The 17,236-nt window shown below is 43.7% G+C and overlaps 1 protein-coding gene across 2 annotated transcripts in view; it reads right to left on the minus strand.

Annotated features, from left to right (window-relative positions):
• Nucleotides 1–15,613, minus strand: part of NAA35 (N-alpha-acetyltransferase 35, NatC auxiliary subunit) — a 76,417-nt gene extending 60,804 nt beyond the window's left edge. The window contains exons 1-6 of one of the 2 annotated variants that reach the window (XM_056122538.1): nucleotides 15,531–15,613; nucleotides 13,755–13,883; nucleotides 11,153–11,186; nucleotides 7,669–7,783; nucleotides 4,603–4,677; nucleotides 1,556–1,723 (exon numbers count right to left, since the gene is read on the minus strand). In XM_056122538.1, the coding sequence (XP_055978513.1) occupies nucleotides 1,556–1,723; nucleotides 4,603–4,677; nucleotides 7,669–7,783; nucleotides 11,153–11,186; nucleotides 13,755–13,878 (516 nt within the window). In that variant the 5' untranslated portion in view covers nucleotides 13,879–13,883; nucleotides 15,531–15,613. The remainder of the gene's footprint in view (nucleotides 1–1,555; nucleotides 1,724–4,602; nucleotides 4,678–7,668; nucleotides 7,784–11,152; nucleotides 11,187–13,754; nucleotides 13,884–15,530) is intronic. The other variant, XM_056122536.1, reaches the window with a different exon arrangement.
• Nucleotides 15,614–17,236: the final 1,623 nt, after the last annotated feature.

Genomic DNA, 17,236 nt, shown 5'->3' on the forward strand with positions numbered 1-17,236 from the left:
ATATACAAAAAAAATAAAATAAACACTGCTAGGATGTTAACAAATCAAGCCGTTTGCTCGACTCACTTTGAAGTCTATGAATACCTGGCCTGATTAAGAGTCAGAGCTTGGGCTAGGGAATAGTAGGAGGTGCCTTGCATGCAGCTGACCTGGGTTCAATCCCTGGCATCCCATATGATCCCCGAGCACAGCCAGGAGTAATTCCTTAGTGCAGAGCCAGGAGTAACCCGTGAGCATCATCGGGTGTGACCCAACCCCCCCCAAAAAAAAATCTCAGGGTTCTATTAAAGGAGTGTCATACATACTATACTACAATTCTTAGAAAAAATAAATAAACCTAAGAGAATAGTAGTATTTGTAGCTGTAACCATAAGTACAGCAAAGTGTTCATACCTAAATTAAAAACACATTGAGCATGACATTTGTATACTCTATCTTACAAAAAGGAAAGACAAAAAAATGTGAAACATAAAAAACAATGTCCCTATCTGCAAAGAAGTCTGTGTAGTATTACATGTCTCAGAGGATTGAGTCTTAAAGATCTCAGACATTAAGGAGCATAATTTGCATGCAGTTGGGCCCCAGTTAGATCCTAGCATTGCACATGGCCCCCTGAGCAACACCTGGTGTTACCACTACCGGTATGGCTCAAAAAAAACAAATAAAAGTGAAATAAAAATCTCATAATTGTGTAAACTTAACCTCAAGTAATGAGTATAGTCCACCCTTAGCTTGGGTATCACTATTCTCAAATCTTGTATGTCTAAAGAGAAATTCTTAGTGTTTACTTCATTACTAAATGCAGGCTGACATCCTGCACTTCAAGTTCAGCTTTCTTTATTCCCAAAATTCATTATGTGAAATCTTAATGCTCAGTGGTATCTGGATTGTATCTGAAATTGGAACTTTGCTTTAGCTAGTATATTTTCAAAAGCAATAGCATCACTTTTGAAAATAATTTTTTTTTAAATTACAGTTTTTATTTGGAACTTTTGAAGGGAAGGAGGGAGAGAAAGTGGGAGAGAGTTGAGAGTAACATGCTCAAGAGAGAACTCGGGCTTCTTCAAGAATGGAGAGCCCCTACATGCAGTCCAGCATCAGACAAGAAAGCATGGAAGTCCACATCTCAAGAGGGGAGATGCAGGTGACACATGTGCTCAGCCACCGCATGTGCTCAGCCACACAGGCAGAAGCAGCACATGGGCTCAGGCAGCATATGTACTTGAAAATTATTTTTAAGTACACAAGTTGATAAAACACATACATCATGTGTAAGGTGGCAACTAGCTTCAGGAATTCTTAAATTTAAAAAATCTTACCTCTTTGAAAGAACAAAAGGGAATGCCCTGCCACAGAGGCAGGGTGGGATTGGGGGGACAGGGCGTGGGAGAGATACTGGGATTAGTGGTGGTGGAGAAAGGGCACTGGCGGAGGGATGGGTACTCAATCATTGTATAACTGAAACCCAAGCACAAAAATTTCCAAGTCTACAACTGTACCTCATGGTGTTTCACTAATAAAAATTTTTAAAAAAAGAAATAAAAAAAAATCTTACCTCTTCAAAAACAGCAGCTTTATTTACTTTTTCCCTTGCAATGTCACAAATCTTCAAGATTCCCAGAGCAAAAGCTTTCATGGCAGGATCTTCTATATAATCTGGATTATGAATGTAAAGGCACGTAAATACTGTCTGTGCCAAGGAATGGCCTTCTAACCATGTTATCTATAAAAAATATGAAAGAACATATCATTTTAAGATGATCACTATCACTATTACCATCACCCTGTTGTTCATCGATTTGTTGGCGCGGGTGCCAGTAACATCTCCATTTGTCCCTGTCATGTGCTAGTGTAGCCCGATGGGGGCTCTTTCAGGGTCAGGGAAATGATTGGGGTGTAATGTAGCCCGACTGAGGGCTCTTTCAGGGTCAGGGAAATGAGGACCATCATTGTTACTGTTTTTGGCATGAGTACGCCACAGGTAGCTTGCCAGTCTCTGCTGTGCAGGTGGGATACTCTCGGTAGCTTGGCGGGTTCTCTGAGAGGAATGGAGGCTTTTGGGGCAGCTTCTAATCACCTTTACAGGTGTTCCCAGTCAGGCATATATGCGGGCAGGATACTCTCAGTAGCCTGCCGGGTTCTCTGAGATTGAGAACTAGAGAATAAGAAGTCACTTCCAGTAGCTTTGTTTTATAGTCTCTGGATCCTGGCCATTGATGGGGTTACACAGCAGTTGGTGGGTTTAACTGTCTAGCTACTGGAAGATGGAGGATCTGGGTGGAGGAGGCCAAGTTCCGAACCGAACAGGCTTTAAGATGATTTTTTGGTCACTGTCCTCCTGTTGTTCATCAATTTGCTCGAGCGGGCCCAGTAACGTCTCCATTGTGACAATTGTTACTGTGTTTGGCATATCGAATATTGTGACAATTGTTACTGGTTTGGCATATCAAATATGTCACGAGTAGCTTGCCAGGCTTTGCCGTGCAGGCAATATACTCGGTAGCTTGCCGGGCTCTCCAAGAGGGGAGGAGGAATCGAACTCAGGTCAGCCATGTTGGCTGCTTGCAAGGCAAATGCCTTACCTGCTGTGCTATTGCGAAAGTATAAACTAATTCAACAGTCAACGGCAGAGTACCACAGACTCAAATGATTAATTACAAGATTCAAAAATGATTAAAGAGAAGACAAAAATTGGGGCCAGAGTGACAGTTCAGTGGCCTTACATGCGGCCAACCTGGTTTCAATCCCTAGCACTCCATATTGTCCCCCAAACCCTGCCAGGACTAATTCCTGAGTGCAGAGCCAGATGTAACTCCTGAGTACCACCAGGTGTGGACCAAAAACTGAAGAAAAAAAAAAAGACTCAAATTGTTAAAATTTAGAGTAGTTTTTCAAGACTCCATAGAGGACTTGCTAAAGACAAACAAAATTCTTATATATTCTTATATATAATTTACAATATATTTGAAGACTAATGAAGTCAGAGTACTTCTTCCTACAGATTACCTAAAATTAATCAGCTCTACAGCATAAAAAATAAAAATCTATATATTAGAATTTACAATTTTAGAAGGAATAATTCCTTAGCCACTAATTCAGCTTTTAAAAAATGCATGAGTAACCCATTCAAAAGCATTATAACTAATCTGATCTCCTGCAAACTACTGGTAATGGAATTTTTTTGTCTCTTATTTCTAAGTCACTAATTAGAAATAAGCTGGAGCGATAGCACAGCGGTAGGGCGTTTGCCTTGCACGCAGCCAACATGGCCGACCCGAATTCGATTCCTCTGCCCCTCTCGGAGAGCCCGGCAAGCTACCGAGAGTATCTCGCCCACATGGCAGAGCCTGGCAAGCCATCCGTGATGTATTCGATATGCCAAACACAGTAACAACAAAATCTCCAATGGAGACATTACTGGGCCCGCTCGAGCAAATCAATGAACAACGGGAGGGCCTTTATTATTATTATTATTATTTCTAATTCAATGTTGCCAATCAGAAGCCTTTAGAAAACAATTATCATTCAACACCATTCTAATGAGTGATTATCATGGGGAAGGAAGTGCTGGAAGCTGTAAACACCAACAGCAGTCAAAATTAAGTAACTACTACACTTCACAGAAGCTTTGGCAAAAATCCTATCTTGGGGATGAGGACATAACTCAGTGCAGTAGAGTGACTGCTTCTACAGTTCAATCCCCAGCACCACAAAATAACAACAATTAAAGAAAACAAACAAACAAAAAACTAACACTCCACTCCTACCTTCTCTCAGCCCTTGGGGAGCCTCTAGTAGTAGCCAAACACTACCCTGCCCTAAACCTTGTCTTGCCTCTATTTACCCTATTCTGCAAGAACTTCAAACTGCTAAAGAATAAGAGATCTCTTTAAGGAAAGAGATGGGTTTGACAAGAAAAATAAAATCAACATCAGGACTCCGATTATGATTCCTTCTTAGCAACTATAAGAATAAATAATACTCTTCAGCAATAAAATAATCTTCAGCAAGTAAAATAGTATCAGATATCTAATAGCTTACAGAAGTAAAAGAAAAATTCACATTGAACACACATTAGCAATCAATGAATACTTGCTAAACAAATGAATATAATTTACATATTTAAATATATTTGCCATCAATTTAAAAAGAAAAAGGTCAGAAAGCAGTAAAAATAGGAAGGATAGACGTGCATATAAAAGCCAGAAGACATACCAATTCACTACAATTTAACCTAGACTGGGGGGACAGGGTGGATTCTTCCAATCCAAAATTCTCTGTTTCAATGCCTTAGTAATTTATAAAGTCCTCCAGTTACGGATTCACCTACCTGTGAATCTTGGGAACAAGAAGTGTATGCTGGAAAATGGGCTACATAATTATCTTCCTTGGGGAAAATAAATGCCTTTAACCCGAAAATTAGAACCTAGTTAGAACGCACATGCCCGGCATGAGGCTGATCATATATGGCACCATACCCAGATGAACTAACCAATCTTTTGTACAGAAAAACAGGTCAAGCATTACATGTATTTATCAACGTAAGTATATACTTTTAAATTTAAATGTTAATCCAGTTAAACAGCTGTATTATATTCTTACCAAACAGCAAAAACAAGTATCCATTATTCCTATCAATTCAGGCAAGGTGAGATCTTTAATTTTAATAGTGCCATCCTGAAAAGAAAAGAGAAAATTATGCTACTATTAATGCCTAGTTTAAAATAGCATTCTAAAGAAAAATGTTTTTATGACTAGCATGCCAAATTAGCATTTTACTCATTTTTTAAATGACCTAGTAGGATTTATATTAGAAATGTGAGGATGAATCTAAGTTATTAAATACATCAGAAAAATGAAAATCATCTGAGCATATAATCAATACATAGAAGGCTTTTGACAAGATTCTACATCCATTTGTAGTTCAAGATCCATCAACAAAATTGGAATAGCATAAATGTACTAAAAGCCGAAAACAACCCATACTCAATGCAGTATTTAAAGGAAAATACACTAAAATCTTTTCCTTTAAGATCAAAGAACTATACTCTTTCTTTCTTGAGGTCCCACACCCAGAACTGCCCACACCCAGTTCTCAGGGGCTATTCCTGGCTCTGTGCTCAGGAGCAACCCCTGGTAGTGCTCAAGAAACCATATGTAATGCTGAAGATTTGAAACAGGGTGCCTTAACCCCCCTTTCCAGCCAAAACCACTACATTCTTAAAAATTATGTTTCAGGGGTGGAGGGATAGGGAGTAAGTCAGATCCAATTGTGGGTAGCGCACATGCCTGGCATGAGGCTGATCATACAGCACTGCACTGTCCTGTAGCACTATCCTCCAAGTGTTCATCGATTTGTTCAAGCAGGCACCAGTATTATCTCCCAACAAATTGTGAGATTTGTTGATACTGTTTTTGACATATCAAATATATCACAGGTAGCTTGCCAGGCATTGCTGAGCGGGCAAGATACTCAGTAGCTTGCCAGGCTCTCCGAGAGGGATGGAGGAATTGAACACAGGTCAGTCATATGCAAGGTAAACGCCCTACCCACTGTGCTATCGCTCCAGCCACCAATAATAATAAAGAAAAATAAAAAAGGCAAACAAAAAGCCAAGACAGGTTCTGAGGAACATAGGACTCTCCCAGAAACAACCTGATTATGAAGGGAGAAATAGGTGTCTAATACAAGCACCACTGATTGAGTCTTTAAAACACTGTGACCTTTAAATGTTGAATGTAATCAAAGTAGAGAGAGAGTAATGTGGAAATCATCTGCCCCACAGAAAGGGGGAGGGTGTGGGATGGGGTATACTGGGGTTTTGGGGGGGGAGAACGGGCACTGGTGAAAGTATGGGTGTTTCATTGTATGACCGAGACTTAAACCTGAAAGCTCTGTAACTGCTCTAATGGTGATTCAATAAATAAAATTATAAAAAAATGAAAAAAAAAGTAAGGTGGAGTTCATGCCCAATTCAATCAGCTGATTAGTGGCTGAATAAATAGCAATACTCCTACATAAAATAAATAAATAAATAAAACACTCTGACCTTCCCTGTTCTCTAGGGTACAAAACGGGTTCCCCTCACAAAATCCTATCAAAAGTGTCAAGAGAACCTGGTATCCCAATGGAAAGCACCCCAGAGCCAAATACTATGGCCCAACAATTCCCCACATTGGACAGGAGAGATCTCGCAGGTCAAAGGGGAGTGTGATGAGGCATGAACGAGCAGTGGCCATGCCGGGACCCGGAAGTCCCAGCAGCTCCCTGGGACAGAGCAGCGCCCTGCCTGGGAAAACCAAAGTGCGGGCACGAAAGGCAGTGCTAGTAGGTAGCTGATCATATATGGTACCATATGCAGTCCTCCAAACCCTGCCAGGAGTGATTCTTGATTGCAGAGCCAGAAATAATTTCATGAGCATAATAATATCCCTCTCCCCTCCCCCACCACAAAAATAATATAAAAATAGTATTTCTTAAACAGGCCTTCAATAAGAAAACAAAACCTCTCTAATTTGAAACAGAATAAAAGCCCCATAAAGAAACAAAAAGAAAAAACAAGGTTTTGAAAGCAAAGTTCCAATTTTCTGCAAGTATAGATAAATAGGAATCCTTTAAAGAACACAACAGAAATTCACAAAGAAAACAAAAATCTTTTCAGGGACCAGCTAGTATATGGAGTTAAGGTGTTAACATTTAACCCAGGTCTGATCCCCAGCAATGCACATCATCCTCCAACCACTGCCAGAACTAATCCCCAAGCAGAGCCAAGAGCGGTCCCTAAGAAGCACTGGGTGAGGGCCAATGATTCTCTCTCCCACCCCAATAAGTAACAATGTAAGCACTTCCCCTAAATTGGCTAACTATAATGCAACTATAAATTACTGCTGACAGGACCCACATTCTTAGCAATTCTTTCTTTATGAAATGAGTAACTAGGTTAACACGAGGACAGTGGTGGAGGGCTGAGGAAACTTTGGGGGGGGGGGTTTACAATAATTGTATGATCAATATCTTAAACTACAATCTACATAAAAACCAAACTCTAACAACTATAAATTTCTAAATCAACTCTCACCAAATACATTTTTAATTCATTCTAGCATTGAATATAAACTCAAATGTTCAAAATATTTTAAGTGAGCAAAGCAATTTATTTTTCTATTCTTTTTTAATTGAATCATCAGACAATGTTCTATCATCCATCCCACCACCAGTGTACATTTAAAGAGCATCAACACAAATTTAGAGTAAATTTTCGATGAAGAACTTAATAAATTTTTAGAATTGCGAAGAGAGAACAGCTGCTATTCCTGGCTCTGTGCTCTGGAATAACCCCACGGTGGGGCTAGAAGCGATACCAGAGGTTGAACCTAGGTAGCTTTACCTCCTATATAATCTCTCAGACCAAATTATACTTGTTATGCTAAATTTGATTTCCATTAATTGAAACGTTTTTGTTTTTTCCCTGGTTTTTGGGCCACACCTGGCTGTTCTCGGGGCTTACGGTGCTTGGAGAATCATGTGGGGTTCCAGGAATAGAACCAGTCAGTCACTGGCAAGGTAAGTGTCCTTATCCACAGTACTGTCTTTCCAGCTTTAAAATATTTTAACATGCAACATAAAAAATGTGTAAAAGAAAACATAGAAAGGGTAGTAGTCACTACCTTGATTGCTTGTTCAAAGTTGAGAACTTTTCGATTAACTTGGTTTCCAATCATGCCAGCATCCATCTTGGGATCCATCATTTCAATGGCAGACATTGCTTCAAAAAGACCGAATCTGAAAATAAGAAAATCAATTTCCACAAATTGTTTTAATCCTGTAAACTTACTACTAAGACTGATAAAGGGATACAATTATAGCCCTTGAAATGACTGAAGTACTCTATGTAGTCTTCCTAACCTGCTATCACCTCTATTTCAATTAATGTTGTTTCAACATACAAATTCTTCCACTTACGGGGCTCAAGAGATGGATCAAAGAATTGGAATCAAAGCCTATGTCCACAACTCCAAGTTCAATTCCTGTTACCACACAGCCCTTTGAGCAGTGCTGGAATTAACCCTGATAGCCAAATCACTGCCAAAAGATAGTTCAGAGATTAAGGTGCTCGCCTTGCACCTTAATCTGATCCCCTATTGATTCCCAGCACCATCTATGGTCCTAAAGTACTACCAGAATTTATCCCTAAGCACAGCCTAAAGCCCTGAACACAGCTGGTATGGGCCCCCTCCAAAAAAAAAAAATTGATTATGTTTCCTTCAAAAACAGTCAATTTTTAAGTTTTTAAAAGACACAGTAACAACAAAGTCTCCAATGGAGACGTTACTGGGCCCGCTCGAGCAAATCGACGATCAACGGGAGGGCCTTTACCTTTACCTTTATCAAAAGTGATATAACCTAAATGTAACCAATAAGAGTAGCATAAAATAAATTATAGCACAACAATTAAGATACAAGGAAATAGTTAAAATGAACAGGATAGAGCTTTTATATATACTAAGAAAAATCTGATATTTTGAATGGGAAAAAATTCACAGAATACACAGTGTATATTACCACCAATTATATAGATTCAAAAGAAAACGCAACAATCTGATTACTTGTAATAGTGATTATATTTGGGCAAAGGTTAAAGATTAAAAGGGAGAAATGATGTAATAGCAAGATTTTTCTTCCTCTGGTGGTTTAATTTGTCAAAAGAAAGTATTCACTGGGGCTGGAGCAATAGCACAGCAGGTACCGTGTTTGCCTTGTATGCAGCCGACCTGGGTTCAATTCCCAGCATCTCATAAAATCCCCCAAGCACTGCCAGGAATAATTCCTGAGTGTATGAACCAGGAGTAACTTCTGTGCATTGCCAGGTGTTACCCAAAAAGCAAAAAAAAAAAAAAAAAAGTATTCACTAATTACATGGATAACATGTACCTATGTAGAAAAGAAAAAAGCAGTTTTAATAACAATTAAAACCTTGGACCAAAGAACTTCTATTTAACTAACTGGAAACTATAACAAAATCAAGTTAGTTACTTTACATGTTGAATACTCATACTGGATACTGTGATAGGCACTTGGAAAAATAAAAATACGCAAAACAAATTTGCTGCCTCATGAAGCTTACATTTTAGTGGAAGGAAACAGAATAAGCAATAAGGGTAAGTAGCACTAATTAAACTAATACCTGCCCCTGGTTTAAAAAAAAAAACTGTAAAGAAGAATACAGATTGGAAGGTTACAATATATAAACAAAATAAACTATTGCAAGTCATGTTTTTCGAACTCAGATCTTTGGGGAAATAAAGGCCCCTCTAGCTTTCTTCCTTCAAAGTTTGTTTCACAGCCAAGAAACATATTCTTTTCTGCATTATCTTATGGTTTAGTTTCTTTACTATTATTTCCTGTAATTACTTGCAGCATCAAAAGAATAATCTTTCATCCATTAACCACTTACAGTGATTCTCAATGCATAATTCTTACCTGTGAACTTGTTTGGAATACAATTTCTAAGATTCCCACAGAACATGTATTAAATTATATTTTGTACTTAATGAAGTAAATATGCAGTAAATCTGTACATCAGCATCATAAATATTAAAACTACTATAACCATGTTACCTAAACTATAATAAAATTTTAAGCCTTTCAAAAAATTCTAATACAAGATCAAGTTTGAAGCAAACTAAATTTAAGGTCCTACCTTTCTTCCCCAGGCTGAAGCAATAGCACAGCGGGTATGGCAATTGCCTTGCATGCAGCCAACCTGGGTTCAATTCCTCCGCCCCTTTTGGAGAACCCGGCAAGCTACCGAGAGTATCTTGCCCGCATGGCAAAATCTGGCAAGCTACCCATGATGTATTCGATATGCCAAAAATAGTAACAAGTCTCACAATTTGTTGTGAGATATTACTGGTGCCCGCTCGAGCAAATCGATGAACAACGGGAGGACAGTGCTACCTCTCTTCCCCAAATATGCAATCTGTCCACTTATTAATTTATATTCCCATCCTGAAAATTGAGCCTGATCAGGGCTGGAGCGATAGCACAGCGGGTAGGGCGTTCGCCTTACAAGCGGCCAACATGGCCGACCCGAGTTCGATTCCTCCGCCCCTCTCGGAGAGCCCGGCAAGCTACCGAGAGTATTCGATATGCCAGACACAGTAACAACAAAGTCTCCAATGGAGACGTTACTGGGCCCGCTCGAGCAAATCGACGATCAACGGGAGGGCCTTTACCTTACCTTTTACCTCACAGTAGTAATTGAGATTATCTACAGAAGTATAAATATAACCAAGCATTTCCTTTTATTTTACTTGCCCAGGGATTTTCCACTTACTTTCATCTAGGAATTCAGTTACCATCTCCAGGAATCAATCAGCTTATCCCACAAAATACTGCTGAAACCTTTTTTCATACTCCACATCCTATATATCTACCCTCAAGGAAAGAACTACAAGAAACAGGGTTTTGGATGGCTCCAAAATGGCTCACCAAGGCTTAAAATATATTTGTAATTAAACAAACTTTAAATCACATAATGATTTGTATGTAAAAATCAATCAGATTTCAAGGACTACTTCGGCACATGAAAAGAATGGAAGTATCCACGGAATGGGGGTGGAGCCGGCCCTTTCCTCCCTGCCCCAACAAGACCCGGAGTCGCCACCCAAACGGCCTCTCTGGCTCCTGATCAAGCAGTTTAAGGGCCATGACCCCAGAGACTCAGGAACAAACCTTGGAACCCAGCAGATTTTGGCAGAAATCTCTCTATACTTAATTGTTAAAATTTTGAATTCCGAAATCACGAGGCCACTACTGCAGCTGTGCAACATCATATGTTATTTATTCATAACCAGCAATAGAAAAATTGTCTACTGTTGCCTTTTCGGCAGATCTGAGTGTTGGGGTAAAATCCCAAATAAGAATGGTGGGTATGATGTCGAAATATTGAATGTAACCAAAGCAGAGAGAGGTAGGGGGAGAGTGTGGGATGGGCAGGCATACTGGGGTTTTTGGTGGTGGAAAATGGACACTGGAGAATGGACAGGTGTTTCATTGTATGACCGAGACTTAAACCCAAAAGCTTTGTAAAAGAAAAAAAAAAGAATGGAAGTATCACAGTAGGCTATTTCAAATGACACAAATACTTACAACTTATCATGAAGCAGTTCTCCCAACTTCAATTCTAAAAGAAAGAGAAAAAGTCTTTAAATCACATATTTGGATATAACTTTTCATTCTAAGAAAAATGAGAAATATTAGCAACTAAAAACAGTGCTTGCGGGGCTAGAGCGATAGCACAGCGGGTGGGGTGTTTGCCTTGCATGCAGCCGACCCGGGTTCGATTCCCAGCATCCCGTATGGTCCCCTGAGCACTGCCAGGGGTAATTCCTGAGTACAGAGACAAGAGTGACCACTGTGCATTGCCGGGTGTGACCATAAGTTCCCAAACTTATTTGACCTACAACCACCTTTCCTATAAAAAAGTATTCAGGGCTCCCTGGAAATCTACCTTCTTTAAGGAAACAAAAGAAAATGCCTCTTCCCCATTTGTACCCAAGGATACCCTGAATGGACCAGCACCCCTCATTACCACCCAATTTGGGATAGACTGGTCTAGAATGATTCAGTCACAATTCACCTATAGAAACTTCACGACTCCTGCAAAGACCTAATTCAAATCACACATAAATCATAAAACCATTCCCATTTAAGTTCAAAATGACATCCCTTTTAAAACAGATCATTTAAATTTAATTCAAAATTATACATCTCTATGAAAGGACAAAATCATACAATTTGCCACAAAATGGATGGAGCTGGAGGATATCAAACTGAGTGAAGTCTGTTAGACAAGATACAGAATGATCTCTCTTAGGTGGGACTTAATGATAAACAGCAATAAAGGGCCAAAGATAACAAAATGGGAGAGCTGATCCACAAACTGAGTTATTATCTTGTCATCAAATGGTCTAACAGTGGGGTTTGAAAGTAAGTATAGATTGTCTTGCACACAGCTGACCAAGATCAGGCCCTGGCAGAAGTGATCCTGGAGCAGAGAGCCAGGAGTAACCCCTAAACACAAGTGTGATGAGTGTCCAAAAAAAAAAAGGTCCAGCACCTCTGATTAGGTATAAACTACACTGTAATTTACACTCCTTTCTGCCTCTTACTGACATCTAAGGGAAGTGAACCAACAATCAATCTGATGTCCTTTCTACAATCTCACTTAAGAATACTTTAATGGACATGTTTCAAAACAGCTGTAGGGGGAGGCACATGATTTACCATTTTGCTTATTCAGCTTATTGTTCCCTTTCCACCTTCACTGGAGGTTTTACTCAAACAGTATTCTAGACACCTCCACCTTACCATCACCAAAACCAGGACCTTATTGTCGCTATCTAAAGTTTGTATTCCTCCATCATTCCTCCCCCCCACCTAAAAATACTGAGGTTTCATAAAAAAGAGAGAACTATACCTTTACACCATCCAAACTTTTTCCCAAGTGTCTCTTCTCTTCCCCCAAGTTAATTTCTCTATGCCCTACCATTTCTGAAAGTTCAAACTCTCACTAGAATTTTTTTTCCCTTTTTTTGGTGTTAGGGCTACCCCAGCTTTGTTCATGGCTTACTCTTGGCTCTGTGCTCAGTGATAAAGGATTCTGGAAACTTAACCAGAATCAGCACAATGCAAGGTAAACAAGGTAAGCACCTCACCCACTGTTACTATCCAGCCCCTTCTCCTTTTTTAATATTAACAATTTTAATATTCCCTCTAAGGTTCTTTCCCTTCAAACAACAAATATGTTCATTTCTCCAATTATCACGAAAACTAATTATGTGACAGGCAATTCTCTGTGTGTCAGGACTGATATTTATATTTCAGTGAATAAGGCTTAAAATAAATAAGAGAACACTGAAAATGACAGACAGATGTTACAAAGAATATTAAACCATTATTCAATTGAGGTGATAGTGAAACAGAACCAGAGGGTAAATCTGCTTAGGCAGGTAACAAAGTCAACTTTGTGAAAATCTGTTAAAAGCAAAGCAATTAAAAAGCAAGAAAACAAAGTATGACTAAGACCTTGGAGAGGACCATCGAAGTGATTTAATACAGGTCTTATAACTTGAGATGAGTTATAAATATAAAGTCCAAGTAACAGACAAGCATCAGTTCTACAGACAGTGGAGAAGAAATGTAAACTGTATTCTCCATGCAACAGGAGAGCACAGGAAGCTCCTGAATAGGTAATGATATCTGATAAGTTTCAAATGTCTTCCTATGTTAACTGTAGTAAAAATGTAGTAAACTAGTAAAAAATGTAGTAAAAAAAGATCTTCATGGCTGTATTAATGCTACAACAAACAAACTAGCTTTAAAATTAAAATCAGTCGATGGAGAGTGGTTAAGAAGCTTGATAAACCAACTTACCTGTTGGTTTCATTAATTGAGAAGATGTAGGACAAAAGTTTTCAACCTTTTTACACTTATAAACCGCTGAAAATAGGAGAAATAGTTGGTGGACCACTCAAGGAGAAATAAAATAGCATTATTTGTGACTGTTTGGTAAAGCACTAATCTGTTCCACTCTTCTACGTTATTCAGACATACCACCACGTACTACGCAGCAATAACTTTTTCACAGAATGGCAAATTTCTGCAGGTTGGGAGTTGAAAGTGCTTTAGAGAGCACGACGAAGACTGTAGTGGTCCCATTCCCAGATATTGCCCAAAACCTCAAACTCACCGCGACAAGCTTCTTCAAAATCCTGAGTGATGTCCACCCAGTTAGTGTTGCCTTTCTCCATCTTTTCGGGTATACCGAGCTCCCATCCTGAATCATCATCTTCCACACAAGCTTTCATGACCATTATGCCTGGAAAACGAACACGCGTGTCGGCACGACCGCCGCACCACCCAGCTCGTCCGCCCGTCCGGAACCCAGTCCACCGGCGCCAGGCAGCGCCACGTCACCCGGGGAGGTGGGCGCTCAAACAGGGCAGTGCCCGCCTGAAGGAGCCCAAGGCTGAGAGGAACAGGCGATGCCAGCCCCGAGGAGCCCCGCGCTGAGAGGAGGGGCAGTGCCCACCCGGAGGAGCTCGGTGCTGAGAGGACAGGCAGTGACAGTCTCAGGGGAGCCCCACGCTGAGAGGACCGAAGGAACCCCGTGCTGAGAGAACAGGTAGTGCCGACCCCGGGGTAGTCCCGCGCTGAGAGAACGGGAAGTGCCGGCCCGGAGGAGCTCAGTGCTGAGAGGACGGGCAGTGCCCGCCCGGAGGAGCTCGGTGCTGAGAGGACTGGCAGTGCCAGCCTCAGGGGAGCCCGCGCTGAGAGGACCGGGGGAACCCCGCGCTGAAAGAACAGGTAGTGCCGGCCCCGGGGTAGCCCCGCGCTGAGAGGACAGGCAGTGCCCACCTGGAGGAGCTCGGTGCTGAGAGGACTGGCAGTGCCAACCTCAGGGGAGCCCGCGCTGAGAGAACAGGTAGTGCCGGCCCCGGGGTAGCCCCGTGCTGGGAGGACGGGCAGTGCCGGCCCGGAGGAGCTCGGTGCTGAGAGGACGGGCAGTGCCAGCCTCAGGGGAGCCCCGCGCTGAGAGGACCGAAGGAACCCCGCGCTGAGAACAGGTAGTGCCGGCCCCGGGGTAGCCCCGCGCTGAGAGGACGGGCAGTGCCCGCCCGGAGGAGCTCAGTGCTGAGAGGACGGGCAGTGCCAGCAGCAGGGGAACCCCGCGCTGAGAGAACAGGTAGTGCCGGCCCCGGGGTAGCCCCGCGCTCAGAGGACGGGCAGTCCTGGCCCGGAGGAGCTCAGTGCTGAGAGGACGGGCAGTGCCAGCAGCAGGGGAGCCCCGCGCTGAGAGAACGGGTACTTCCGGCCCCGGGGGAGCCCTGTTCCGAGGACCCGACAGTGGAGGCTCGGAGAAGCTCAGTGCTGAGAGGACTGGGCAGTGCTGGCCAGGAGGAGCCCCGCGCTGAGAGGACGGACAGTGCCGGCCCGGTGAAGCTCAGTGCTGAGAGAACCTGGCGATACCGACCCTGGGGGTGCTCTGCACCGAGAGGACGGGCACTGCCGGCCCGGAGGTAGCCCCGCGCTCAGAGGAGCGCGCAGTGCAGACCCCGGGGTTGCTCCGCGCGTCAGAAGAGGCCTGGGCGGCGGTTCTCGAGGGAGGAAGTATGCGATTCCTCCGCACCTGGCCCTCGCCTCACCGGGCCGAGCCGGCACAGGACAGCGCCCGGCCCGCGCTGGCTCGGGCTTCCGCGTCCCCGGGCGGTCGGCACGCGCCGAGCGTGTCCAGTCCCGTCCCCCGGTCGGCCGCGGCCCCACGGCCAAGGAGCTCCGCGCACCTGAGGCGGAGACGCCGGACGCTCACAAGGCTGCGAAGCGAGGTCAGGCGCTCCGGGGCCACCCGTCGCCCGGGCAACGCAGGCCAGGCCCGGGCCGCGGCGAGAGGCCGAAGCCGCCACACGTCCGCGGAGCGAAGGCGCCCACACCACGGGCGGAGAGCCGCAATGGCGACCCCCACTACTTCACCCGTGGCCACCCGCGCCGCCACGCACCGTCCGAACTGCAGGAATAACGCCGCCGACACAGCCACCACCACCACCGCCGCCGCCGCCCCCGCCCCCCTCAGCCTAGCCGACTGGCTGCAACCGCGCATGCGCCCGCCCTAACGCACGACCCCGCCCCCCGCAGTCCAGCCGACAGGCCACAACCGCGCGTGCGTCCGCCCAAACGCACGTCCCCGCCCCCTCGCCCTCAAGCCACAGGCTCTGCCGGCCACACCCCTTTTCTCACTGCAGACGGCCCCCATCTGCTCTTCTCGCGCAATTAGAGAACTCGCGAGACCGGAAGTTGACTTCCTCGGCCTCAGGTAGGGGAGTGGGCGGGTCCTCGAAAGGGGCGCGGCCTGTCAGCAGGGCCCGCCCCTCAGCAGGCCCCGCCCCTCAGCAGGGCCCGCCCCTCGGAGTAGGTGCCGCGTGCGGAAGGAGGCGCGGCCGCGCGGTTGCGGGCTCTGCGCGGTGGAAGCGTTTCAGAGAGCCTGGGTCCCGCCCTCGCCCCGGTCTCCTTCCGCTGTAGGGGGAAGAATGCAAAATTGCTGCAGTCACCCAACTCTTTTTCTCTCATTTTATTAATAAGTAGTAAAACGACTCGTATTGAAGAGGGGGTTTTTCCTTTTACGGGCTTCTGTTTGTTCGGTTGGTAGGTTTGTGAGCCACTGGGCGATGCTCAGGGCTTGCTCCTGACTGCAGAGGCCACGCCCAGCGGTGCTCCGAGGACCCTGGGGGGCTGGGTTTCCAGCCTGGGTTGGCGGCACCTAAGGCGAGCGCCCTACCCACTGCACGGTCATCCAGGCCCCTACCTCTAAGTTTTGCTGGAGCAGATCATAAAATTGTTAGCTGGGGCAGGCTCGGGGATGAGAGGAAAACAGGTTAGTGGAAGGATGCACTGGTGGTGGTGGGAATGAAACAATGTATACGGGAACAACTCTTTTGTGAACAACCATGCTATCTTGATCACATTTTAAACATAATAATAATAAAAAGATGGGCTGTAATCAGACTAATCTGGTAAGGACTGCGTGTTTACAACCACTTAACCTTAAAAACAGCAACATTTAAAAGACAGTCAAAAATGACGTCAAGAACTCGTACTAACTGGACCTTCTGTTATTGCTAAGCTGGAAATCAAAATGGTGCTACCACACTGATAAAAGTTTCACTCTCAATTTAAAGGTAAAGGTAAAGGCCCTCCCGTTCATCGGTTTGCTCCAGCGGGCCCAGTAATGGCTCCATTGGAGATTTTGTTGTTACTGTGTTTGGCATATCGAATATATCACGGGTGGCTTGCCAGGCTCTGCCATGTGGGCGAGATACTCTCAGTAGCTTGCTGGACTCTCCGAGATCTGATGAACTAATACTACTCCTGGTTATTTGTTTAGGGATGAAAGTATCTATTGTTTTCATTTTAAATCTCAGCAAAGTGCCTTTCCATAAACTTACTAATATAATATGGTGTCGTGTCTGCTCTCATCTTTGGCCCAATTTATAGGGTTTTTGATAATTTTCTACTTTCAAGAAGATACAGGCATATATATGATTACTTTTGATTCTAGTTGCAGTTCAGAGCTTATGGCTGGCTCTCAAGATTCACTACTGCTGGTGCTCAAGGCGTCCTTTTGTGATGGCAAAGGGACAAACCCTAGTCAACCTTATGCAAGACAAGCAAATCTCT

This window comes from Sorex fumeus, unplaced genomic scaffold (assembly GCF_029834395.1).
Source record: "Sorex fumeus unplaced genomic scaffold, SorFum_2.1 ptg000046l, whole genome shotgun sequence".
Classification (NCBI taxonomy): Eukaryota; Metazoa; Chordata; class Mammalia; order Eulipotyphla; family Soricidae; genus Sorex; species Sorex fumeus.